The sequence below is a fragment of the Mobula hypostoma genome, chromosome 9, assembly GCF_963921235.1.
Source record: "Mobula hypostoma chromosome 9, sMobHyp1.1, whole genome shotgun sequence".
NCBI lineage: Eukaryota > Metazoa > Chordata > Chondrichthyes > Myliobatiformes > Myliobatidae > Mobula > Mobula hypostoma.
This window is the reverse complement of record NC_086105.1, coordinates 115,691,549-115,718,665: the sequence shown is the minus strand read 5'-3', so window position 1 is coordinate 115,718,665 and position 27,117 is coordinate 115,691,549. Positions and strand designations below refer to the sequence as shown.

The 27,117-nt window shown below is 41.0% G+C and overlaps 1 protein-coding gene across 2 annotated transcripts in view; it reads right to left on the bottom strand.

The window, feature by feature from the left end:
- Positions 1 to 27,117, bottom strand: part of card11 (caspase recruitment domain family, member 11) — a 328,314-nt gene that overhangs the window by 34,683 nt on the left and 266,514 nt on the right. For both annotated transcript variants that reach the window (XM_063058962.1, XM_063058964.1), the window contains exons 15-17: positions 26,067 to 26,268; positions 18,920 to 19,046; positions 16,806 to 17,046 (exon numbers count right to left, since the gene is read on the bottom strand). In XM_063058962.1, coding sequence (XP_062915032.1) covers positions 16,806 to 17,046; positions 18,920 to 19,046; positions 26,067 to 26,268 — 570 coding nt within the window. The remainder of the gene's footprint in view (positions 1 to 16,805; positions 17,047 to 18,919; positions 19,047 to 26,066; positions 26,269 to 27,117) is intronic.

Here is a 27,117-nt window from a genome sequence, read left to right as displayed (position 1 = left end):
CTTCCATGGTCCACTCTCTTATCCTATCAAATCTCTTCTTCTTTAGCCTTTTACTTTTTCCACCTATCACCTTCCAGCTTCTCACTTCATTATCCCTCCCCCACCTATCTCCCTTCTCCCTTACCCCTGGCTTCACCAATAACTTTCCACCTTGCACTTCTCCCGCCCATTTTCTTACTCTGGCTGCGTCCTGCTTTTTTCCAGTCATGCTGAAGGGTCTTGGCCCAAACCATCGATTTTTTATTGTTCTCCATACTGTAGATGCTGCTTCACATGCTGAGTTTCTCCAGCAATTTGTGCAGACATCCCACGTCTCCCGGAAGATCTGGGAGTCTCCCGCACATCGATAGTGGCTCCTTGACGACCGGAAATTATATACAATATCCCGGAAGTAGATTTTTTTGAAAGGGAGAGGGAGAGGGAGAGCGAGCATCCTGATTGGTCTCTCTTCGTGCTAAGAGTAGGTCCCCAACCACCGGGCCGTGAGGAAACAATATGATTTGGCGATATGAAACGATATGAGTCATTTGCACCTTTCCTCATTCCCTGTCACGCCCACTGTTGAACTTGAACGCATGCGAGGTCATTACCCACGCGTCATCCATGTCGGCGCGGGAAAAAGATCAACTCCTCGAGCTTGTAAATGACAGTGGGCTGGAAAGTTTGTTTGACATAACATCTCTGCCGGCATTCTGGATCAAAGTCAAGGCTAAATATCCCGAGATAGTCACGAAAGCACTGAAAACGTTGCTTCCATTTCCAACATCATATCGCTGCGAAGCGGAGTTTTCTGCAATGAATGTAACGAAAACTAAATTGCGGAATAGACTGGACATAAGGAACCCCCTTCGAGTATCGCTGTCTCCCATCACCCCTCGATAGGACCGTCTTGTGGCATGAAAACAAGCCCAGGGCTCGCACTGATTCAGTGATATTGGTGTGTTGCAATGATTTTATATGTTCATACGGGGAAAATATGCACTGTGTGTTTAATATCCAAACGTTATTTAAAATGTTATGATGCTATTGACTTATCACCTATATTCCAGTCGTGATTAACACCCACCCCCCGGTCGGCTGGTCCGCAAGAATATTGTCAATATTAAACCGGTCTGCGGTGCAAAAAATGTTGGGGACCCCTGCTAAGTAGACCTATCAGTTTTCTCTGTGGCGGGCTTTACAGTCGGCCTCAAAAATAATGACAGTGTTGCTCGCTGCACTGTTTGCAACAGTGACTTTTCTATTGCCCATGGTGGGTTAAAATGTAAAAGACATGTTGAGGTGGGTTTAACAGGTGTCATTACAGCATAGCTAACGTTATTTAAACTAGCTGGCTAGCTGCTAAGGAGCTACGCTATTGATGTCCTACGTGATGAGGCCAAACTCCCTGTAGACTTGCTTAAAGTTGTAATAGAATAAACATGATAATATAAGTACATATCTTAATGTCACATTTGCTGCATATACCAACTTGGTTTACAGATTAGACAAAATCACTAAACAAAGTATTACATACATCCTTGGAGGTCGACAGGGGGTGGGGGTGCTACCTCCCTGAAATGGTGGTGATAATTTCCTGAAATGAGTTTTTGCAGGGTGAGATGTCTGTTTGTGTGTGTTGCTCTAGACTGCCAGCATCTGCAGAATCTCTTGTGTTTCAAATTGATTCGGGTTTTCTTTGAAATACTGAGTATTAAATTTCTTGTGTTCGCAGGATAACACTGGAATTTTAACTAAGGACATCAATTGGGAATTCTCAGTGCCATCCATCCAAAATATCAATCTAGTGGCAAGGAGTAGGGCAAGAAGAAAATCAGATCATAACTATTATCACTTACATATGACATGAAATATGTTGTTTTGCGCAAACTTTAATAAAGGATAATTAAATTGTTTTCATGCATTAGAAATCTGATGGCAGATGGGAAGAAGCTGTTCTTAAATCATTGTAGGTGGGTCTTCAGGCTCCCATACCCCCTCCCTGATGGTAGTAAGAAAAGGGCATGTTCCAGATGGTGATGGTTCTTAATGATTGATGCCACCTTTCTGAGGCACCACCTCCTGAAGATGTCCATGATGGCAGGGAGAGACCCAGAGGAGAGGGGGCTAATTTTATGCTTTTTTTCATTGTCTGAATTGCAGGAGATAGAGGTACTATATACCTCTATAGACCCTGCGAGCAAAACCTGGCCCTCATCTTACTTGGAGTCTCATGCCAACCCCATTCCTACTACTATGAGTTTTTCCCTATTCACCTGATTAAAGGCTATTTATAACTTTCATATCACTTTTGAGTGGTGGGGTGGAGATAAGTCTCTACCAAAGGAGATGAAAGGAGCTCCTTCCCCCCACTAGCCTGCAGGCCACCTTTGGGCAAGGTGTAGCACTTGTTTAGCCCCCCCAATCAGGGTCATGTGAAGCCATGGGAGCAGGTGGTGGATGGTCGCATGAGCAGTTGGTGCATATCACAAGTCCTGGTGATGGGACCACTGACACCAGGCAGACAATCTCTGAAGAGTATTGATAATGGCTGGGGTCACCTGTCTTGTAAAGACTATTTATATTGAAACATTTGCCAAGACCAATTATGGTCATAGACCATGATGATGATGATCATCATCAGGTGCCGTGCCAGTTTGAACTTTGACTGCCATGGCCCCTACACTTCTGTTTCGGGTCAAGTGGATCAATTCATTGGTATTCATTTCCAGTTCTCTGGCTGCTGTCTCCATCATCATTTGTCTTTGACTTCCCCTTGCTTTCTTCCCTTCAATCTTTCCCATAATTACCGTGCATTCTAACTCCTCTTTCCTAATCACATGTCCAATGAAGTTATGTTGCCTTTTCATGATCTCATACATTACTTTTCTTTTTGTGTTTGCTCTGTTCATGACATCCTTGTTAGATATTCGTTTCGTCCATGATATTCTTTGCATCCTCCTGAAAAACCACATCTCTGCTCCTTCAACTCCTTTCCTCATGTTACTAGATATTGTCCAACATTCTGAGCCATACAACATAACTGGATAAATGTAACATTTCAATACTCTGAGGTGGGTTGCCATGCCTAGTTTAGCATTGGTCAGACCATGATCGCCCATGTTATATGACATGGCACATAACGATGACAATGATCATTTTTAAGTAACCTTTTATCCTTATTACCTAGATGCTTCTAGTGTTTTAGCACTTTCCTCATATTTGTTAATTCTGATACTTGGCATCCTGCTGCACTTTCTGATGCCACTTCCATAGTGTTGAAAATGTACAGACCATATTAACTGCCCTCAAACTTTTACCATATCTTCTTTATTGTTTTAGCCCCAGTTAATACTCAAGAGCTTTAAATTGATCATCCATTCACTATCACATTGCTAGCTGCGAGAAATGTCTACAAAGGGACTGCTGCATCTTCTCAAAGTCACTTGCTGGAAACCAGACCATCTGAGATGATGGAAGATGCTACCTAAATGCATATTGAAACATTAAAAAGGTTTTCTTGTTTGTGACTTCATCTCCCCGTACCTGCATGCTTCTTTATGGAAATTATGTACATAAAACTTACACGACATGCTCCTGTGTTTCTTTCCATTAAGCGTGCATGCCCATCTTGCTTTCCTCCCAAAAATACATCACCTGACAACTACTCACATGAAATTGAATCTGCCAGCTGTTTGACTAACTTTCCCATGCTGGCCTGAATTATTTAACAGCATTTTTCACAGTTGCTGCTTTAGTGCCATCAGCAAAGTTTGTGATTGCGTTCCCTATACTTAAGTCCAATTCATCCATCTGTCGAGAACAAAATGGTCCCAGTATTAACCTCAGGATGTAGTCGACATTTCTTCTATCCAACAACATACATTTTGCTTCGCTCCTTGTTTCATACTTTACATAGGAACTGCAATTTAGAGCAAATTCAGTGGCCATTAAAGCCCTCAGAACAATTTGAGACCATTAAAGCTACATAATAAATGTTTTTCCATTCTCTTCTGTTAAATTCCTTCCCTGTCACATTCTCTCAGCAGCCTTAAGATACTGCACAGCATACCATACCCAAAGAAAATGAAATCATGAATGCATTTTTCTGTAACTAACTTTAGATTCTTTTACACTTGTACTTTAAATTGCAGTTTTCCAGTGAGTAGATGCAGGCTGTGAGGGCATTAAGTTGCTGGGAGGTTCTTGCTGTGCAAAGGTAACTGTGTCTCTGAAATATATTTAACTCTATTCAAGCTGACAGCTCAGTGAAGAGGCTACACTTGCAATATCTCTCAAATAGCTCCAGAAAGGAAATCGACACCTACACATAACTCTTCACACTACATTTAACACAATAAATGATCTAAACAAAGGAGATTAAAATAGACAGTGGCTTTCAAATGCTACAACAGAGTACTATCTTAGTTGTAACTATAAATCCAATTAAAATTTTTCAATAAATTAATGTTCTGACTGGCCACTGTTCAGCTAACTGAATATCAGAAGGCAAACTTGCATCAGTAATTATATGCTGAACCTGTAGACTTCATAACACCTCTTTGAAAAAGGCAAAATTGCAACATGAGTGAGGCAGAGGGCTTTTGGGGAATGGGTGTGGGGGTGGTGGGAAAATAACATAGAGAAACAAATAATATTTTTACATATTCTTCACCTTGTACTTAACTGGAATTTACTTCCAAACCTGTGTTGAGTGTAAAAGTGGGAAAGTCATGTTACAGCCATGCAAAACTCTTGTTAGGCCGCATTAGAAATATTACTGTTAAGACTTTGGAGAGGGGGCAAGAGAGGTTCTCTAGGATGTTGCCTAGGTTGGAGTGTATTAGTTCTAAGGATAGGCTGGACCGATTTGGATTGTTTTCTCTAGATACCGGAGGATAAATGGACACCTGACAGGTACATAGAGTGTAGTCAGAGACTTTTTAACTTTTTACCCCAGGGTGAAAATGTTAAATACTAGAGAGTATCATATTAGGGTTGGGGAGGGGGTTAGAAGAGATTTATAAGGCAAGCTTTATTCTTATACATAACAAACAGGGAATAGAGGAATATAGACTACGTGCAGACAAATGTGCAGTTTAAGTTGGCATTACGGTCAGAACAGAAATTATGGACCAAAGGGCCTATTCCTGCCCTATACTGTTCTTTGTTCTACGTTAAAAAATCAAAAATAATTTTCAAAAGTCCTAGTGTACAACCATCTCCAACAAGAAGTAGTCTAACCACATACCCTTGATATTCAAGGATACCATTGCCAAACACCATGCTTTCAACATCTTGGGAGTCACCTCCTGAAATGAACCGGCTACTACGTGTTGTAGTTGCAAGAAGAAATGCAGGGAATCCAGTGGCAAGTGGCTTATCTCTTGATACATCTAAGTCTTTACATCCATTGCATTGCACAGGTCAGGGCAATGGTGGAATAGTCTCCAGTTTCATGTGAGAGTGCAGCTCCAACAACCCTCGACATCAACCAGGACAAGCTGGCCCATCTGTCTGTTCCCAGTAGCTGCACTGTGTTGCAAAAATGGAATGCATTGCAGGTACTTGTCTAAGCTACACCAACAACACCTCCCATGGTCTTCACCAGCAGGAAGAACATGGGCTGAAGGTGTATGAGAGCAAACACGAGGAAACCTGCAGATGCTGGAACTTCAAGCAACACACATAAAAGTTGCTGGTGAACGCAGCAGGCCAAGCAGCATCTCTAGGAAGAGGTACAGTCGACGTTTTAGGCCGAGACCCTTCGTCAGGACTAACTGAAGGAAGAGTGAGTAAGGGATTTGAAAGTGGGAGGGGGAGGGGAGATCCAAAATGATAGGAGAAGACAGGAGGGGGAGGGATAGAGCCAAGAGCTGGACAGGTGATTGGCAAAAGGGGATACGAGAGGATCATGGGACAGGAGGCCCAGGGAGAAGGAAAAGGGGGAGGGAGGAAGCCCAGATGATGGGCGAGAGGTATAGTGAGAGGGACAGAGGGAGAAAAAGGAGAGAGAGAAAAAGAATGTGTGTATATAAATAAATAATGGATGGGGTACGAGGGGGAGGTGGGGCATTAGCAGAAGTTAGAGAAGTCATTCTTCATGCCATCAGGTTGGAGGCTACCCTGATGGAATACAAGGTGTTGTTCCTCCAACCTGAATGTGGCTTCATCTTGACAGTAGAGGAGGCTGTGGATAGACATATCGGAATGGGAATGGGACGTGGAATTAAAATGTGTGGCCACTGAGAGATCCTGCTTTCTCTGGCGGACAGAGCGTATGAGAGCACTCCATTTGTAAGTTGTGCTCTAAGTTGCACATCATCCTGACATGGAAATCTATTGTCTTTTTCATTGTTATTGAGTCTAAACCCAGATATTCCCTACCCAACAAAACTCTAGAAACATCTTCACTAAATGGACGGCAGCAGTTCAAAAAGACACATTACCACCATTCATCCAGGGCAATCAGGATGATAATAAATGCTGCCCTTGCCAATAATGTCATATCCAAAATAAGGAAATATGAATTATTGCATAAATACAAAGAAAAATATAATTGCTGTGCCTTTGGGAAGAGGAGAGGCAGTGGAACCAATTTAAAAAGATCATTTAAAGACTAGCATGGTACATGATGGTCTCGACAGCTTTCTTCTGTGCAGTTTATTTCTCTTATTCTGCTCCAAAAGTTGTCTGAATGCGCCGCATGATGAGATATGGCCACTAATGCCAAGAAAAATGTTGCCATAAATACAAAACAGATTTCTTCATCTTACACGTATGCCAGTTCTGCTGCTAACATTAGCAAGTGGAACAAAATATTAACCCTTGTCCAAATATCAGTCACAGGTGGGGATGTGTGCATCTGCTTCACATGAGGTGGCAGATATCAAAAGCTCAGTTTTGACAAAGCGGCCTGGAAATGTTTGTACATTATAACAGTGGTTCTCAACGTGGGGCATATGCACACCCCAGGGGGCCATGCCAGATTTCATGGGGGCCACAAGTAAAAAACAAAAAACTGGGGGCCACGGGAGTTTCTAAATGGACCCTGATAAGTTTACTGTTTTAATTATTTATATATATGCAATTTATTTGGAACCCTTAATGAAATGAAAGGGAAAATATGCTAGATGATGCAAGTAAGGTAGCAGCAACACAGCTTAGCCTGTGGAATGAGTGAGTGAGTGAGTGTGTGGTAGGAGGGTTTGGCACAGCCATCGTTATCTCTACTCCTGCTTGACCAGGCACAAATCACCATTCACACCCTGCAGGGCGGTCCGCTGTGACCCGCTCCACAGCCACCCCAAACCACAAACTGCAAGGTGAATCAGCGAGTACGCAGCAGGAGGCTGCTTCCGTTTGCCTTCCACATACGTGCGTGCGATAATATTTATAAAAAGTAACATGAAGGCTGCAGTTACTGTCGTGGGTCATCTGCTAGAAATGGCTCAACTACAGGGAAGCAAGAATGCGCGAAGTCTCCACTGCATCACTATCTACCACTGTAACCCCCATTAAATCCTTGATACATTATATTTTGAAAGGAAGTTCAATTCACTTTTCTTGGTGACTGCATGCTCTTTATTGCCAATTAGAATTTGCATATATAATAGCATTTAAAATATTTGCCTAAAAATACCCTCTGACTATACCCCTTGCCCATCCTTTGGGTTCCCTGCCCCCCTTGTCTTTCTCCCTGGGCCTCCTGTCCCATGATCCTCTCATATCCCCTTTGCCAATCACCTGTCCAGCTCTTGGCTCCATCCCTCTCCCTCCTGTCTTCTCCTATCATTTCGGATCTCCCCCTCCCACTTTCAAATCTCTTACTAGCTCTTTCTTCAGTTAGTCCTGACGAAGGGTCTCGGCCTGAAACATCGACTGTACCTCTTCCTAGAGATGCTGCCTGACCTGCTGCGTTCACCAGCAACTTTGATGTGTGTTACTGCCTAAAAGGCTAGTTTTATTTTAGATTTATAATCAATACTGATACTTCCTCACATGAGATTATACTTATAATTATTCGGCACTTACTTATGTTCTAGAGAGCCTACTCACACAATTGTATTGTTGAGTGAAAGTGTGAGTGTGAGTGTGTGTGTGTGTGTGTGTGTGTGTGTGTGTGAGAGAGTGAGTGTGAGTGTGAGTGTGAATGTGAGTGTGAGTGTGAGTGTGTGTGAGTGTGTGTGTGTGTGTGTGTGTGAGAGTGAGTGTGAGTGTGTGTGTGTGTGTGTGTGTGTGTGTGTGTGTGTGTGTGTGAGAGTGAGAGTGAGAGTGAGTGTGAGAGTGAGTGTGAGTGTGTGTGAGTGTGTGTGTGTGTGTGTGAGTGTGAGTGTGTGTGAGTGTGTGTGTGTGTGTGTGTGAGAGTGAGTGTGAGTGTGTGTGTGTGTGTGAGTGTGTGTGTGTGTGTGTGAGTGAGAGTGAGAGTGAGTGTGAGTGTGTGTGAGTGTGTGTGTGCGTGTGTGCGAGTGAGTGTGTGTGTGAGTGTGTGTGAGTGTGTGTGTGTGAGAGTGAGAGTGAGAGTGAGTGTGAGTGTGTGTGTGTGTGTGTGTGTGAGAGTGAGAGTGAGAGTGAGTGTGAGAGTGAGAGTGAGTGTGAGTGTGTGTGAGTGTGAGTGTGTGTGTGTGTGAGAGTGAGAGTGAGAGTGAGAGTGAGTGTGAGTGTGAGTGTGTGTGTGTGTGAGTGAGTGAGAGTGAGTGTGAGAGTGAGTGTGAGTGAGTGTGAGTGTGAGTGTGTGTGAGTGTGTGTGTGTGTGTGAGAGTGAGTGTGAGTGAGTGTGAGTGTGAGTGTGTGTGTGAGAGTGAGAGTGAGAGTGAGTGTGTGTGTGAGTGTGAGTGTGAGTGAGTGTGTGTGTGTGTGAGTGTGTGTGTGTGTGTGTGTGAGAGTGAGAGTGAGAGTGAGTGTGAGTGTGAGTGTGAGAGTGAGTGTGAGTGTGTGTGAGTGTGAGAGTGAGAGTGAGTGTGAGTGCGAGTGAGTGTGAGTGTGAGTGTGAGTGTGTGTGCGAGTGAGTGTGAGTGTGAGTGTGAGTGTGAGTGTGTGTGTATTTTTTAAATGTGTTTTATATATCTGATTACCTATGTCTACTGTGGCACATCGTGCAACGAATCTATTGCCACTTTCTTTGGGAAACTCAAGCTTTTCAGCAGCAATATTGGCAATATTAGAAGTCGCAGGTTTATACAATTACCTTCACTGGCCACTCTTAAAATAGAATTGCAAGATGATGATCTGATTGTGTACCTTGATCAATTGAAACAACTGCTCAACTAATATGAAATTTCAGTCAGAGACCTGCTGGAGATATATATTCCGGATTGGGTGGTGGATCCATTTGGGGTGAATGTGTTTGATGTTGACACCCCATTGGGACAATGTCTTATTGAGCTGCAGAGTGACATAACAGCTCAAAACAAAATTCAAGCACAGGAAGCAAAATTTCTGGATAACTAGTGATATTCAAAATAAGTTTCCACAGCTCTGGGAAAAAGCAAAGCTGTTTTTAATTGGATTTCCCACCTCTATCTAGTTGAATGTGGTTTTAGTCAAACTCCTCATCTGCAATCAAAAGCTTGTAATCATCTTGATGTTGTGAAAAGAAGCGATATTTGGTTATCTTTAACCAAGTTGCAACCAGATAGTCAAAGAGTCACTAGTTTTCATCAGTCACAAGTATCTCACTAAATACCCAAAGCAACAATTTGAGTTTTTTTGTTGCTGATCGGAAGAATATTATATATATTATAAATAACGTATCCTATTCAGCACTTTGAAATTGTTCTCTTTTCATATACACTTGAAACATTATATTTAACATAAAATAATACCTATAACCTTTTACAACATAAATATTGACTGAATATTAAAATAATTAGTACAGTTGACCAAAATGAAACCTTAGCACTAACAACAGGAATTCTGCAGATGCTGGAAATTCAAGTAACACACATAAAAGTTGCTGGTGAATGCAGCAGGTCAGGACGAAGGGTCTCGGCCTGAAATGTTGACTGCACCTCTTCCTAGAGATGCTGCCTGGCCTGCTGCGTTCACCAGCAACTTTTATGTGTGTTCCTTAGCACTAACGGAGACTTTGGAGGGTGGGGGCCACAGAGGTAAATGAAAGTCACAAGTGGGCCGCGAGCAGAAAAAGGTTGAGAACCGCCGCACTGCAGAACGTCCACTCTGGGTTTCTTTATAATTCTGCCTTCATCTACGAATTGCTGCAGTGTGAGACAATCAATCCCACTGCAGCTCATGGTGTCTAGTAACAATGCACCAGAAAGGGAAGGTACTGGGACCTTTCCATACTTCATCCCAATTCATCTTTCTTAAGTACAATAAACTCTGATAGCACTGGAAATGTACTGTTCATTTGTGCTTCTCTGATGCAGGAAAATATTGGCAAGGAAGCTTGCTCCTGATAAGCACAAAACAGGAAATAGAGAACATATATTTATATAGTGTCCTGGTCCCAGAATATTCCAAGCATTTCCACTCAAAGATGCATTCCAGATGTAGTCACTACTGTAATCTGTGGAACGATGCAACGGATTACCCACAGCAAGGTCCCTCAATCCGATTTCAGATAATGCACATATAACCTGTTTCGAGAAAGCGAGATCGTAGATAAAGAATCGCATTAGCATCAGAGATTGCTCTTCCTTCAGCAGGGACAAAGGATATTTTCAGATAAAATGAACACCACATTGGCCTAATACTCCATGCAAGAACCATGCTTCTGTTTTCTACCTGTATTGTGTTCTGTGTTGTGCGTTTATTTTGTTTATTATGGTAGCTAGTCACGTGGGTGGGGGCATGGTAAAAGCAAAGGGAATAAGTTACATATTCATGCTTTATTCTGGGCAGTTTTAGAGCTGGGGACTTATGGGTATCATATCTCTTGTTGACCACTTAGCTTTGCTTAATTACATTTGAAAGCGCTAAACTCTACTTAACTTTGATTAGGTACATTTAGTATCACTAGTTTAGTTTCATAAGTTATATTGCTTCAAGATTGTATGTTTTACTAATGAAGGATTGAATACATTCCATTGACTTTGAGGATCATTATTATTGGATTGGTCAGAAGGCGCATCATACAAGGATTAATACCTCTAGCTGGTTCGTTTGAGTTGCCGGCTACACTCCATTTAGACAGCACCTCTGAGAAAACAATACTGTGATGTTCAGTCTCGAATACATGCTCAAGGCTCCAGAACAGGACAAGAATGCACAACCGACCAGCTTAGAAGTCACAAACACGAAGAATTCTGCAGATGCTGGAATTTCAAGCAACACACATAAAAATTGCTGGTGAACGCAGCAGACCAGGCAGCATCTGTAGGAAGAGGTACAGTCGACATTTTGAGCCGAAACCCTTCGTCAGGATTAACTGAAAGAAGAGATAGTCAGAGATTTGAAAGTGGGAGGGGGAGGGGGAGATCCAAAATGATAGGAGAAGACAGGAGGGGGAGGAATGGAGCCAAGAGCTGGAAAGTTGATTGGCAAAAGGGATATGAGAGGATCATGGGATGGGAAGCCTAGGGAGAAAGAAAGGGGGAGGGGTGAAGCCCAGAGGATGGGCAAGGAATATAGTGAGAGGGACAGAGAGAGAAAAAGGAGAATGAGAAAAAAAATTTAAAATAATAAATAAGGGATAGGGTACGAAGGGGAGGTGGGGCATTAACGGAAGCTGGAGAAGTCAATGTTCATGCCATCAGGTTGGAGGCTATCCAGGCGGAATATAAGGTATTGTTCCTCCAACCTGAGTGTGGCTTTATCTTGATAGTAGAGGAGGCCGTGGATAGACATATCAGAATGGGAATGGGACGTGGAATTAAAATGTGTGGCTACTGGGAGATCCTGCTTTCTCTGGCAGACAGAGCGTAGATGTTCAGCGAAACGGTCTCCCAGCCTGTGTCAGTTCTCGCCAATATATAGAAGGCCGCATCCTTGTCCATTCGTCCCCCCCCCCCCCCACCATCCCTTCCCACCGATCTCCGTCCTGGCACTTATCCTTGTAAGTGGAACAAGTGCTACACATGCCCTTACACTTCCTCCCTCAGCACCATTCAGGGCCCCAGACAGTCCTTCCAAGTGAGGCAACACTTCACCTGTGAGTCGGCTGGGGTGATATACTGCGTCCGGTGCTCCCGATGGAATTATGGGATAAATATTGATCAGGGCACTGATGATAACTTCTCTGCTCTTTGTGAACAAACTGCCAAGGGATCTTTCAGATCCTCCTAACAAAACAGTTGGGAATTTGGTTTCACATCTAACTCAAAGGACAAACCTTCCAACAGCACAACAGTTGCTCAGTAATGGAAGATGAGGGTCTGCTTGAATCAATAGCATCGCTCTGAACTGGGTTTCAGTCATGTTGCACCCAAAGCCTCCCATCTCAGAGGCAAGGCTGCTACCATCTGCCGTCATGAAGTCCAACCACCTGAGTAAGTCGGGCTTGGGCTGTTTATGCCATTTGGCTGGTTAACCTTGGCTTTCAAGGTAAGGTTCAAAAGTAATAATTCAGAAAAACTGCATACAAAAATTAAAATGATGTAGAACATTCTTCCTACCATATCCAGCATACATATACCTAAAACCCACCATATTCTCAGCAAAACATAGGCTAAGATCCAAGCAGCGGAGGGATTCAACCTCAAAGTTTATCTCACTTTCTTGCCAGAAATCCTATTAACTAGTATTGATTAATAAAAAGCTCTCAAGCCTAAATAATCATTCATTCACTATGAACCAGGCCATTTTCTGTGTGCACAGACTATTTTTGTTGTACTTCAAGAATTTTTAAGATCAATGGCAATAGTAAGGAAATATTTGAAATAGCATTAAAGTCAGATTTGAACTGCCGCCCTGCACGTGTTTATCCTCTGGGTGGCACTACCTTCCTTTTTAAATGCACAAGCACTTTTTAAACAAGGCAATAATTATATTCAGTACCTTTGAGAGATAACTATCTCTGTGTGGGTTTCATTTGCTTCATGGATAATTATATTTTATTGACAGTCACCAATTACCTGTGTCCGATAGTAACTTTCAAAAGTGGATGCATCTGAAAAAGTGCTGAAGTGCTTCAGGGAAAGAGAAGAGAGTAAAGGAGAGAAACGTGACACTTTTACAAAGGGCTAGCACAGGTATTTATAAGCCAAATGGTCTCCTACTCTATGGCATGACTATAATAGTGCCTCCTTCTAATCTGCCCCCATAGGACGCAACAACTGAGCTGTGTTTAAACCATTTTAAATGGGCTGCTATTTTGATTACCCAATGTGTTCTGATTGGCTGATTCAATGCTCATATTATTGATGGTCCTTACCCAGATGATGTATCATGCATGTTGCAAGCATTGGCAGATTGATTTCTTCCAGCTTAAAGGGGAATTAATTGGCAACTGGCTTCTACAAAATTATTTTAAAAAATGAATTCTGAAGAATTTTCATTTACAATCGTATCTTAATATACAGTGCCCTGTAAAAATATTCATCCCCCAGCCCTTTATTCACATAAATGAGGGAACAAGGATTTTGATCAATTTAACTGAGAATTTTTATTTCTGAATCACATGCTCCTTTTTTCACAGTAGGGCCCAAAAAAACAGGGAAAATTGTAAAGCATGAAAAAAATTAAAATTGAAAGACTGAAATGTCAGCAGTTCAAAAGTATTCAACCCCTTTGATTAGTCCTTAGTTGAACCACTGGTCACAGCTCTTAGAGCCAGTAGTCTTTCTGGATAAGTCTCTTAACTTTGTACAACATGGTGGAGCAAGATTTGCCCATTCCTCTGAGCAAAATTGCTCAAGCTGTGCCAGGTTAGCTGGGGAGTGATGGTAAACAGTAGACTTGACATCTTTCTAGAGCTGTTAGATCGGGTTAAAGTCAGAACTCTGACTGGGCCACTCAAGGACATCAGTTTTCTTCATTTGAAGCCACTCCCTGTTTGTTCTTGGTTGTTGTCCTGCTGAAAAATGAACTTCCTCCCCAGTTTAAGCTTTCTCACAGAAGCTAGCAGGTTTTTACCCAGGATCTCTCTGCATTCATCTTCCCATCAGTCCCGACCACATTTCCAGTCTCTGCTGCTGAAAAGAATCCCCATAGCATGATGCTACCTTGACCATACTTTACAGTAGGAACGATGGTTGATGCACACCATTAGATTTATGCCATTCCACTTAGTGTCGAGGCCAAAGAAGTTCCACTTTTTCCAACCACAAAACCTTCTTCCAGATCTTTACAGTATCTTCTAGGTGACTTTTTTCAAAGTCTTTAAGGACAAGCATTTGCTTTTTTTTTAGTAACCAGGGCTTCTTCTTTGCCACTCTTTCATAAATACTCTTTTTGTGCAAGGCCTTAGAGATTGTGCCGCGATCTCCAGTTAGAGCCATTCTCTTCTGGAACTCACTCAGAGTGACTGTTGGCATTACCTAGCCTCTCTTAAAAGTGCCATTCTTCTCCCGCAACTATGTTCAGAAAGGAAGCCTGACCTAAGCAGTATGGCTGTTATTTCATATTTTTCCCACTTTTTCACGATGGACTGCACTGAGCTCCAAGGTATCTTCGATGTATTAGAGATGATCTTGTACCCTTTCCCAGATTTGTGCTTCTCTATTAACATTTCCCTGACTTGCTTTGAATGCTTTTTTGTCTTCATTTTGGGTTGGTCTGTTGAAAATCTACCATACTGCTGGGCCTTACAGAGGGAGGAGGGGGGTACTTATTCTTATGAATTCATTGAAAACAGGCAATCCTCCAATTTTCTACAGTAACAAATCAGGTGAGTTGGTAAGGTAATACACAGTATTACACTTGAGGAAAGTTAGTAAATACAAAGGGGATGAATACTTATTCAGCTTCACAATTTTAGTTTTTAATATTTAGTAGATTCTTGACAGGTTTTGGAGTTTTTCTTTTGATCTGACATGATGCACGATGTTTTGTAGATTACCTCAAAAATCCTACTTCAATATATTTTAAATTTAGCAAATGAGACAGTAAAATGTGAAGTGAGTTGTGGGGACCGAACACTTTTTCAAGGCACTGTACACCTTTCATTTTTATTATATGCTATTTCCAGGGGAAAATAAAAAGGATTACTTTTCAGTGTTAATCTTCGCTCAGGAATAACACTAACTTCAAAGATCAGATGTTCAGACCCTACTCAAAATACTTGAGTATATTGTTTTCGACAAATATTACAGTCCACAAACAAGAGGAAATCTGCAGATGCTGGAAATTCAAGCAACACACACAAAATGCTGGTGGAACGCAGCAGGACAGGCAGCATCTATAGGAAGAAGTACAGTCAACGTTTCGGGCCGAGACCCTTCATCAGGACTCTTCATCAGTCCTGACGAAGGGTCTCGGCCCGAAACGTCGACTGTACTTCTTCCTATAGATGCTGCCTGGCCTGCTGCATTCCACCAGCATTTTGTGTAATATTACAGTCCAGTCATATAGGATGCAATGATACATTGAGGCTGTGTCTGTCTCATTCCCTGACCTAAAAGATCTCAAGTTGCAGAAGAGTATGGAAGGGCTAAAGTCTGGAGCATCCAAGGTCTGATAAAGAGCATCTATTGATTGTAATGCAGGCAAGAGGCCAGCTTTGTGCTGCCAGGTGAGCATGCAAAGATTTCTTGATCTAGCCAGTGCTAACCATGCTGTTCATTGGCAATAATCTCACAAGATCAATCAAGGTCAGTAAACACAATGTTGAGTGCCACAATTACACCACTAGCCTCAGATTCCAATTAATTCACCACAGCCCTGTCATTCACTTATTATCAGCGAAGACTCACACCTAACTCCACTGTTTCCTTGTTAATTTGGCACTCATATCTAAATTTCACAGCCTGCAGAGTTATTTTTGTACAGGAGGTGCCATTTTAGGGCTCCCAGGGCACTACCATGCCCAATTCCTTGCTGTGAAGCTGTCCTAGTGATATTAGCAATACTTAACCCTCAGATTACTGTATGCAGATTAGCTGGCAAGTATCCCTGAAAGGATTGTAGGATGCATATTTGGCATCTGGTACTTCCACTGCTTCAACAGTTCCATTAATCACCCAGCTGCAAAGGGGGGCCTTTTCTATGTTGTGTGACTGGTGCGAATTTTAGCTTGTACGCTCTACTGCTTTTGTACACTTAGCTATGTTGTTGTTCAACATGAGCTCCACAAGCAGGCCACGGATGACATGTTTTACAGTTTAACTAAGGATCATGCCTACAGTCTGCAAAGCATTCTCCAGTTGAAGCATTAACATGAGCAGTCATCCATGGAACCACATTGTTTTATGACATTAAATATCACTTAATCCCTTTTACACTTCGGTGGCCATTTAGCAGGGTAGGAATGTTGCAGGAGCAAGATCTATAATGACCAAAGATGACCAACTTCTTCACACACTATCTTCATAGCTGCTTGAAAATTGAACAAGTCTCATCACCTTCAGTTAGGAGCTTTTCATGAAGAACCATGGGAATCTCATGTCTCAGTCGTTGTTTATCTCATAAGTTCAACATGTATCAAAGACAATGTCTTATTGCCATTATGTATCTATTATTATCTTAATATCCAAATTGCATCCAATTGAATTAACACTAGCTGATTCACTCTCATGCAAGAAAGGGTACTTATTGGTTTCAACCATTCACATTCTGTGGACTTGGTTTGAATTGAGTCCACTCCAGCTATTATGTCCTCAGGTTACACTGTTCAAGACATTGACTTAACCATTTGGCCAAGAATATCTCAGTAGTCATGACATTTCAAATCATTGTAAATCAGATGCATCGAATCAAGCCATAATTACCTGCAGTAACTAGGAATAGTGCCTTTTTCCAGGTCTTTGTCAGTGAATAGATCGACTCGAGCACACAGCCATTCGCATTTGCCCTGGTACATGGTGTCTAAAACGTGAATAATCTCATCACATTTCACACACATCGAGCAGCTGTCTGTCTGTCCAGAGATACTTAGATTGACTCGAACGTAGAAAGAATCACCAGACACGATGGAACCATCTTCCATGTCCTTTTGCAGCTTCTCATACCCTTTAGAATCAAGCACAAGTTTTTTTTGTCAGCTTCCAACTGATTGGAATCACTATGACCAAATGCCTTACACTTGATATCATCTAAACCTCACAAAGTCCAATATTGTTGTTTGCTCCTGGTGATTGCTCCCCTGATATTTTAAATGTTTCCACTGTCGCGTTGATGCCCAGCCTAAATGCCTGAAGTGTCCTGCTTATGAGCTTCACAGCACCAATAAATAACCAACCAGCTATTGGGATACATGCAGGGGGACTACGGAATGACGTCCTATCAACTCCTTTCAATGTTCTTCCCATTTAGTATTGCGTTTGGCTTCCTTCCCTTCCAGTATGGGTAAAATATGATTAACATCTTCATGTGATAAATTGCAAGTGTGATAGGTCAGTGTTTTGTGCTGTTGCGCTCATCTCAACTTTATTGCAAATCAATTCAGGTAGTCAATTAAATTCAAGAAACAGTTTTACTTCCACCACCACCTCAAAGCTAGAGAATTCTGAAGATTTCCAACTGGTCTACTTCCCCGAATCTACAACTTAAGTAGTTCATTTTGGGATCATTAAAGAGAAAGCAACTGAAATACAAAGCAATTCCTTTGAATTTCAAAGGAATACTCTCATTACAGCAACCTCTAATTGGAAATTATATAATTAACCCTTTCAAAGCCCAAAATGAATGTTATGAATTTGGTGTCTGCTGCTGTTTTTGATTTGTTGAATGTCTGTTTTCTCCATGCAAGGCATGACCGCAATTCACCTCTGAAAAAGATTTTCATGCTTCAGTGTACGTTATCAAATTCAATACACAGGTTTTAATAAGGAGTTTCACACTTCAGCCTATAACTAAAACTTCATCTATTGTGGTTTACAGGTTAAATTTAAAATTGTATCCATGCTTGAGTAAACAGACGAAACTTTCTGCAGCTTTTTCGAAATACTCACAAATAACATTTTATTTCTTTTGCTTAGGTTGGAAGCATGCCACTAAAGAACTGGTGATCAGCAAGAAACATGCACAACAAGCTTCTCAAAACTGAATCAAATTGACTACTAGTGCCACGATGACAGATACTGTGAGTTTATGTCCAATGTTAAACTGACTCTGGGATTCTGTTTACTTATATATTCACATTTGCATGTTACTGGCATATTGTTTCAGATACAATATGTTTATCAAAGTTACGTATTATCCTCTAAATATCCTTTTGGTTGCCAAAGATGAAGTAGGAGTTTAGAAATCTTCTATTGCCTTAATCATGCAATACAAGAGCAGAACTTGCTACTTGGGGAAAAAATTCTACTGACGAACAGAAACTAGAAAGAGGATATAGCTAGCTATAAAAGGCCCGGTGGTGTCCCTAATGGATACTTTCATTCTTGACCCTTCATTTTATGGATGATGCCTTCTAGACTGCTGTTTCATTTCTTGATATCTCAGTGAACGATGAAAGCAAGGTTCAACTTGCATCCCACTTTATAGCGTAATATTGTAGTTTACACCATGTTATATCTCACCACCTATTTCATCATCTTGGTCTAGTTCTGAGAGAAAAACAGCTTACATGAACGATTTACTGAGTTGGAGAAATATTGGTGACTTTCAGCAATTCCCAAATTGTATTCAGCATTGAAACACTTTCAATACAGATGCAACAGTAATAAATGTTTTTTTTTCCCTTCTTAAGTTTGAATACCCAATTACACTATTGTGTAAGTTTTCCATCAGACCCTCCTCATGGAAATTAGGTTTTACTTTGGAAGGAAATTTTTGTGGTTAATTGTTATAAGGAGACTGCATATTCACTCCATTTTTTGGTCTTTGGATTTACATACTTTATCCATTAAATACACTAAACTAATTGCTTTAGGCTTACCGTCAAAGTTTGATTTAAAGTGCAGTGTCACTGATCCGTTGCAACGTTGTAATGTCCAATGGGCATCTTCTTTCGTGGAGGTCTCCAATGCAACAGTTTGAATTTCTCCCCTGATGCATCCTTCTAGCTTTAACGAGAAAGATCTCAATGAGGCCACACTAGAGTAACAACCTTGCAAATTTAACAAAAGTACAGTTGTCAAGAAAATATCGTATATTGGCTTGTGCTATGTTTTCATTTGCTACATGATTCAATTTTCATGAAAAAATGTAACATTATGGAAAATGTTGATGAGTTTAAATGAATTGCACAAAATTTGGGATTTTCATTTTGAAAGTCTACTTCCACCATGCAGCGTTTCAGAAAGTCACCGAGAATCATTCCTCCCAATTCTGCATTCTGTGTTCTCACACAGTCACACATGAACAGTATGTCACTGGCTGTTTTCCTCCAACACAATTTGTTTTTAAACTCCATGTTATCCTCCACAGATCCTTCTGATTGCTAAGGACACAATTGGTGAATGATTTTCACTCCAAATCCCCAGAACCACTAATGGTTTAATGTATGGTGACAGTTGTTTAGCTACTGTTTCTATAACTTTCTGTTATACCTGCATTGAGCAAAATAAGCAGTTTTCACTTTGTCTCTGAAGCCTGCTTCAATGCAAATCTGAGATGTCCTTCCTGAGTAGAACCAAGGCCACAGCTGTAACCCCAACTCTGTAAGGTCTCTTTCTTTCTTTTCCTCAAGTAACCCATATATTCTATGCTATAATCTGCCCTCTCTGTGTAAGGTTTATTTTTTATGTTATTGCTAAGGCTAATAAAATGGCTTCTTTGTTATGTTAAAAATAAAATGGCTTCTCTGTGATGTTAACTGCTGAGACAGTGGTTCTCTCTCTAGCAGCTTGTTTGGGTTATATTACTGATAATGAGAATTGTATGCATTTGCTAACCAATTGGGATAGATGATATTCCTTCTTGTGTGTCGGTAAGCTATTGTTTTCGCGGGCTTTGGGGCAGAAGGCGCGATGGGGTCAGAGAGAGGAGACGTGATGTTGTAAGCCGGGCGACGGAACGGACCCCAAGCAGGAATCCGACGCCCAGGGTTTTTGGGAGGAGAACCGAAGAGGAAGGACGTGCTGGACGCGCTCTGGTCGACTACCGTGGTTGGTCCCAGGTGGCAGGTCGAGGGGGTTGGAGGAGATCGCATGGTGGAAAGAAGACCCCATTCATTGAGCTCCAATGGTTGTGCACAAAGTGGTTGAACTCTGGTAAGTTTGGCGCCTTTTACTTTCCTTTTATATTGTATCTCTGTTAATTACATAGTTCCAGTAAGATCTATAAATTGTATTCTGTAAATCGCATATGGTGTACTGTCTGTTACTTGGCTTGGTGGGCAAATCACACAGCAACTACACAAACTCGATTACTGAGTTTGGAGCGGCCGAAGGCTGCTCCCCCTAGACGGAAGTGAGCTGAGTGAGCCTGAGGCTTACCAGGGGGCTCCATCCCTATGTGCCAGTCTGTAGCTGCTTGCTATTTCCCAATCCTATTCTCGTCGCCGGCAGCTGACTTTTCTTCCAACCTCACTAATTACTGTTCTAATCCGCAGCCTTTTCAGAGGTGTTTTCCCACAAGAAGATAACACAACCGTGGCCAATTCAGCAGCTAACGAATTTTAAAACAATATCCCATAAACAAAAAGAAACATCAGCCTGCCACTGCATAATAATGCCTTTGGAATTATTCCTCCATAAACATCTCATTTGAATAATGCTAATGTTTTAAGCACCTCAGATAACTTTGCAATTCTTTATACTGCAATACAAGCAAGTTTACATTAGCTGATCTAATAACTAAAATGCATGCACTCAAGAGCACTGAGGTTGCTTGTTAGCTTATTACTGTGGTCAGGCAGAATAAAGGAGACCATGAATCATGATTTAAGAATACAACTGTAACCAAAATGACCAAAACTTGGGTCACACTTAAGACAGAGTAAGATTATATTACTTAGGGCTGTCATACTTAGTTATAATCCATTCATTTCCTACTTTGGATCTGGCCCTACCAAGGCTAGTATTTATTCATCAGTGCCTGGAGAAGATGATGGTGAATGGCCTTGTTGAATTGTTGCAGTCCTTGTGGTGAATGTACAACCACAGTGCTCGTAAGGAAGGACATCCAGTATTTAGAACCAACACAGGACTGTAACAAGGGGTGATTGCGTGGCTGGGTTGAACTGAAGTAGTTATGGCAAAGTTCAGTTTCATTAACCTGTGGACTACCAGGAGAGACGTAGACCAGGTAAACTCAAGTGCAGAGAAGATCAAAGATGAGGATGGAGTTGAACAAAAAAAAAATCTTTGCTACAAGATTGGTTCGCAGAGAACTCAAACATCACCACACCCAGGATAGGTAAACTCAAGAGTGAGCAAAAAAAAACACCAAACAACATGGGAGGCACAGGTGGAAATAATTAACTGATTATCAGGGGAGGAGGAATGTCTGAACCTGGAAGATTTTGGCATTGTGACGAGAGTACACATAGATTAAGATGCTAGCTGGCCTGTGCTGGCACCAGTGGGATCAGCAGTTGGTCTGTCATCTGTCTTCAGGAGAAAGAGAGATAAGGAAAACAATGGAGCAGCATTTGGAGATGTTAATGAAGGGACGGGAGAGTTTAACGGAAGGAGAGCTGTCAAGATCGGCTCCCCCTTTGAACCCTGAACTGTTTGAAGTGATAGACAGGTGATACCCCAGCAGGGGGATAAAAAGGGACAGGTTCGCTAAGGCAAGACACACACGACACCCCGAGGTAACGAGACCCTGGAAGCAGTGCGTCTCCCACAAGTCGGTGAGAAGTTTTGGAAGGCTGGTCGCGGGACCAAGCCATAGACGCACAGGATGGAAAGGCACGATCAGTGGGAACCTGGTGTGTGTCCGCCCTTACCTGGGTGCCAGGTTCACCGCAGAGAAACGATCGTATCTGGAAATGGAGGGGTCATGGTCGGTGACCTCAGAAGACATCACAAAGGGCTCGCCCGAAAGCTGACTGCGAAGAATATCGAAGGTCTGTGTGGAAGCCGTTTGAATATTCATTCGTTTTGCTCTCTCTCTCCTTCCCCCACACTGTCCATCTCCCACGGCAGTGATTACTGCGAACTGAACTGAATTCAATTGAACTGAACTTTGCGTCACTTTGAAACTGGTCTTTTACCCCTAGACGACGATAGAGCTTGATTGATCCTGTTATCCTAATTCTGTGTACATGTGTGTTTATCATTGCTGAACTGTTGCATTTATTATCCTTTTGACTAGAGTACTGTGTTGCTTGTTTCTTTAATAAAACTTTCTTAGTTCAAGTAATCCAGACTCCAACGGAGTGATCCATTTCTGCTGGTTTGGCAACCCAGTTACGGGGTACGTAACAGCATCCTCTGATGATCTGTTGCATTTCAAAGACTTGTGCAATTTGGAGGGGAACCTATAAATGATGACATCCCCAGTGCTCATTGCCCTGTCTTTCTTGGTGATAGAGGTTGTGAGTTTGACAGGTGCCACCAAAGCTAACTATCTGAGTAACTGTTCAGTGATACACATGCAACCACCACATCAGGAATGAATGTTTAGGATGGTGGGAGCGTACTAATCAACCAAAATGGTTTGGCTTGTCAGGTGACAAGCTTCTTGAAAATTGTTGGAACTACACTTACACAAGATTCTACAATCTGGCATCTATGTCCTTCAGGATTTGAGCTTGGCTATTTCTAGTGCTAGCAACCCTCTCTTGGATTGAACTGTCACACCCAGGGAATATTTTGTGCTCTTTCCAATTTCATGACTTTTTCCAACCCATGGAGGAGCATAGGTTCATTGGCTGAGGAGGATAAATGTAATAATCAGGAGGTCTTCAACCTGAAACATTGCCTGTTTTCCTTCTCATATATGTGGTCTGACATCCTGAATAGTTCCAGCACTTTTTGTTTTTATTTCATTATTTGAGGCTTCTTTGACCCTGTTTAACCCGATGCCAATGAGACTGCATGGGCTCTGATTTCAATGTGGAGGACTTCAAGGACTACGCCAAGCTCTGTCCTATCTCCAGATGTTTTAAAAGAGGATTTTGTACAGTCAGCTAGGCTGGATACCGCTTTGCAGGGACTTAATTTCGTGACTCGGTCTATCCTAGGTGATCTGTTTGGCTTCAATTATTCCTCTATCCATAAGAGTACTGGTACAAGTAAGCAGCATGCTCGGCCATTTTGACATTAACCACATGGGAAATATCTAGAGCAGGGGTTCCCAACCATTTTATGCCATGGACCTTTACCATGGACTGAGGGGTCTGTGCACCCCAGGTTGGGAACCCCTGGCCAGAAGAGAATGGCAGAGTTCCTCCATGAAGGACATTAGTGAATCAAGATCCTATTAACAAGAATCTAATACAGTGTTTAGGTCATCATTGCTAAGATTAATTGATGTTGTTTTTCCACATGCCAGATTATTAGCTGAATCTAAATTCCATAGTACTGTACAATGGAATTTGAACTCCAGTATTTTGATTGTTGGGTAAGGCCTCTCGAGTACCAATCTGGTAATTTAACTATGGGATGCAAACTGTAACAAACAGCCCCAGACATGAAAACTGCCATCTGATGGGAACACTGGGGTCTTTATTTAAGCATACTCATTTTGTACTTTCCCTCATAAGATACTAAACATTAAATTTGCAATAGCTGTGGATCAGTATTTTTATCAATCCACGCAAAAGGTAAACCCAAGAGAAAGACATCTGAGAGGACCCAACTCAATTCATTTCCATCATTATGTTTAAGAAAATCGACAGGTCTTTGCAAAGGCAATGTGATCTATTGTTGCTATGGCAATAAATATAGTAAGGTAGAGTTGCCTTAATTTCTCAAAGGGGCTTTTCCCAGGACTAGCAAACTGTGCAGAAGGATTGAATGGAAAATGAGTTTTAATTCCACAGATAAGACTTTCAACCTCTACTCTATCTTGAATCCTGTCGTTCAAGATTAATTAAGGCCTTTTTGCAAATTCCTAAGCAATAAAAGAACCTTTGCTAAGAGTTAATTCCCATCTAATTAATAATTATAAAGTGAGCTAGAGATAAAATATTTATAATATTAACAATCTTTCTGTAATATACCTGCTTACTTGGAATGAAAAATGTCGTAAATCTCATTGGCATGCACAGGATTTTAAGGGTATGAATGAACACACGGCAACTAATTATAAACTCTACAATTAGCGTACAGACTCAAGCTTAAAAGAGTGAAGGGGAATTGAAAGATTGTATTTAGCAATTTATACAAAGGTGGGGGTGGACCAAAATTGGGACTATAACTAAAATACAGTAATTCCCAATTCCAATCTGAATTTTGGGAGAAATGTCTTTAATTGCAGTGCTTGGAACAATGATGCAGATGCCTTTTTATGGGGCAGGCCACACTGGCAAGCCAAATGAGATATATATCACATGAACTGGGAAGTCCAATATTCCTTGAGAGTCCCCACCGTTATTGTGACCCAACTTTGAACTTTTCATACAATACAATGTCTGGCAGTTTCCCACTACTCGTACTGAGACCAGTTGCATGTTCTGAGACTCCATTTAAGAATAGTTCTAAAGGAGAAAGATACGTTTGAAGTAACTTACATTTTTTTAAAACTAGAGAGTGCATATAATTTTTTAAAGTGTTTATTGTCTAAATTTTTTAATTCTAATTTGCATTTTTAATATCAGGATGAATAATTTTACTATTTTTTTGGATTTTTTTTTCAATGTTTGTGAAGTTTTGACAACTGATAAAATTGAAGGTGTGTTTAGCCAGCTGTCAAAGTATTTGTTGCCAAATACAGCAGGAGGTAAGGCCTCACCAATCAGGAGACGTCTTCAAGGACTATAATGTGTTATGGTTTTGGGTAGGTGAAGAGAGTAGTAGGTGTAGTCAGATGGATAGAAATCCTCTTCGATTTAGATATGACTCACGGACCTTACATTTTACAACATTAAGTGAGAACGTAGAACTTTCTACAATAGAGAGTACTTTAAATGAATAACATGGTTACATTTAAGGAGAATGAAGATAGGAATAGGGGAGGAATAAATGGAAAATTCTGCCAATGTGTTTGGTTGAAAGGATTATTGGGCAATGTAGTGTTGTCATTATTGTTGAGATATTAAAGCCAGCATTGTTTCAGTGAAAGCACTGCAGGACTAAAGTGACTTTGCCATCTTCCCATTTACCCAACAAGCTCTTCATGTCATCAGGATGTCCCAATGCACTTCACATATAACGAATCACTTTAAAAGCATGATCACTGTTGTGAGGTGGGTCCATATAGGTAGTGAATTTGTGAACAGAAAGATAAATGGAGCAATGAGATGGTCACTGTTGAGGGATGAATATTGGCCATAAATTTCTGAGAATGCCTGCTGTTCTTTAGTAACATAAGGGGACACAAGTAGATTTAATCTCAAAAGGCTGACCCTCTTGTGTTGTAAAATTCCTTTAGTACCATGTTGAAGAATCGGTCCAGAGTAGCTATTCAAGTAGTTCATTCCACAATGCTCTGACTTACAGGAACAATACGCAAACCTCTGAGCCAGGCTGACACCTTGAAGTTCCCAAAAATGGGTGAGAATTTGGATTAGTTTTAGAAAAAGGATGATCACAGCTCGTTTCAAATGCTTTCTAGCTGATATAGCTTGAGCCCACTTTATCCAGCTCTCAGCTTTGACAGTTTGCTTGTAATGTAAATGGTAGGTTTCAAATTACAGTTGTTTATGAACAGATTAGTATTTGGTACTGGATTATGAATAATATCATCATATATCCATCAGCAAAGATGTAACAGCACGAAAATAAGTATTTCCCTATAGTCTCAGAGAACTCAAGAACATCCAGTCATCTGTATAGTTTTCAAAATGCAGTCATATTTTCCATTTCCAAAGCAATCATTGTTCTAAATACTGACACAGGTGTGAATTAGCATTTCCATTAATAAATTCCTCATGTCTCTGTTTCGGCCACAAGAGTACTGTTAGACTGTGTTAGCAGCACTAGATTTTAAAGCCTGCCTCTTCTCCAATTGTTCAACATAATGATTCCTACCAAAATCATCTGGTGCCCTTCCTTCAGTCCTGCCTTCTCAGCCGTGGAGCCTGGCTGTACAGACTGGATGAAAAGACCTCTCTCATTTCCACCAACAAAAGAGATTTCTGACACCAATTTGTCACCGTCGAGCGTTGTATGCAGCATTTGTTTCGGATGGTTACTGATCTGGGAGGCAGAGGTCACAGATGGACGAAAAGGTCTACAGAGACACATTGTGAAAAAGAGAAAATAATCAATCACTCATTCTTATTAGATTATTTCAAATGTAGGTCATAGATCTGAAATTTCTCCTTTGGGAACTGCTAAACAGAACACCATCTATTTTTATTAATATTAAATAAAATTTCAATCTCTTCTACTGTTTTACATAACAAATCATGGCAGTGATGGCAGGAGCTGGAAAGTTACCTCAAGGCAAAGAATGGACAATGCAGAATTGGCAGTCAGTTGAACATCTCACCTGACATTTTCCATGTTGGCATCTGACTAATTAGTAAGTTTACTGTCTCACTGAAATAATGGCATTTCCAATAATACGCTAACACTTTCAATGATACAATGGTCTTAATCATTTTGACATGGAAAGAGTAAAAATATTGCCAAATGAGCCTGCTTTATTACATCACATTTGTAGCTTTCTCAGAAGAATTTTCCCATTGCTGATATATTGGCAATGTGCAATAGCAGAGAATGGGTGGAAACAACTTGATTTGCATCTTTCCCTTCATATTTAGGGTGAGCTTAATGGAAGTTGAAATTGAGAGAAATTTGGAAGAGGTTCAAATTGCTGATTCATGATCATACACAATCACATATTATCGTTACTGTACAAGGTGAAAGTTATTTCTAGTGAATTTAATCAGTTCTCAACCAAGACACAAGGGAGATTTGAATTATTGAACCAGATCTTACTGGTGGATAATTATGAATAACTGTCAATCAACCTCTCTAGTTTAGAGGTTCAACAAATTTCCACCGATTTCAGATAATAAATTATTGTCAGATGTTTTTTTAAATGTAATTTTTTAAATTTTGTTCTTACCTCCAT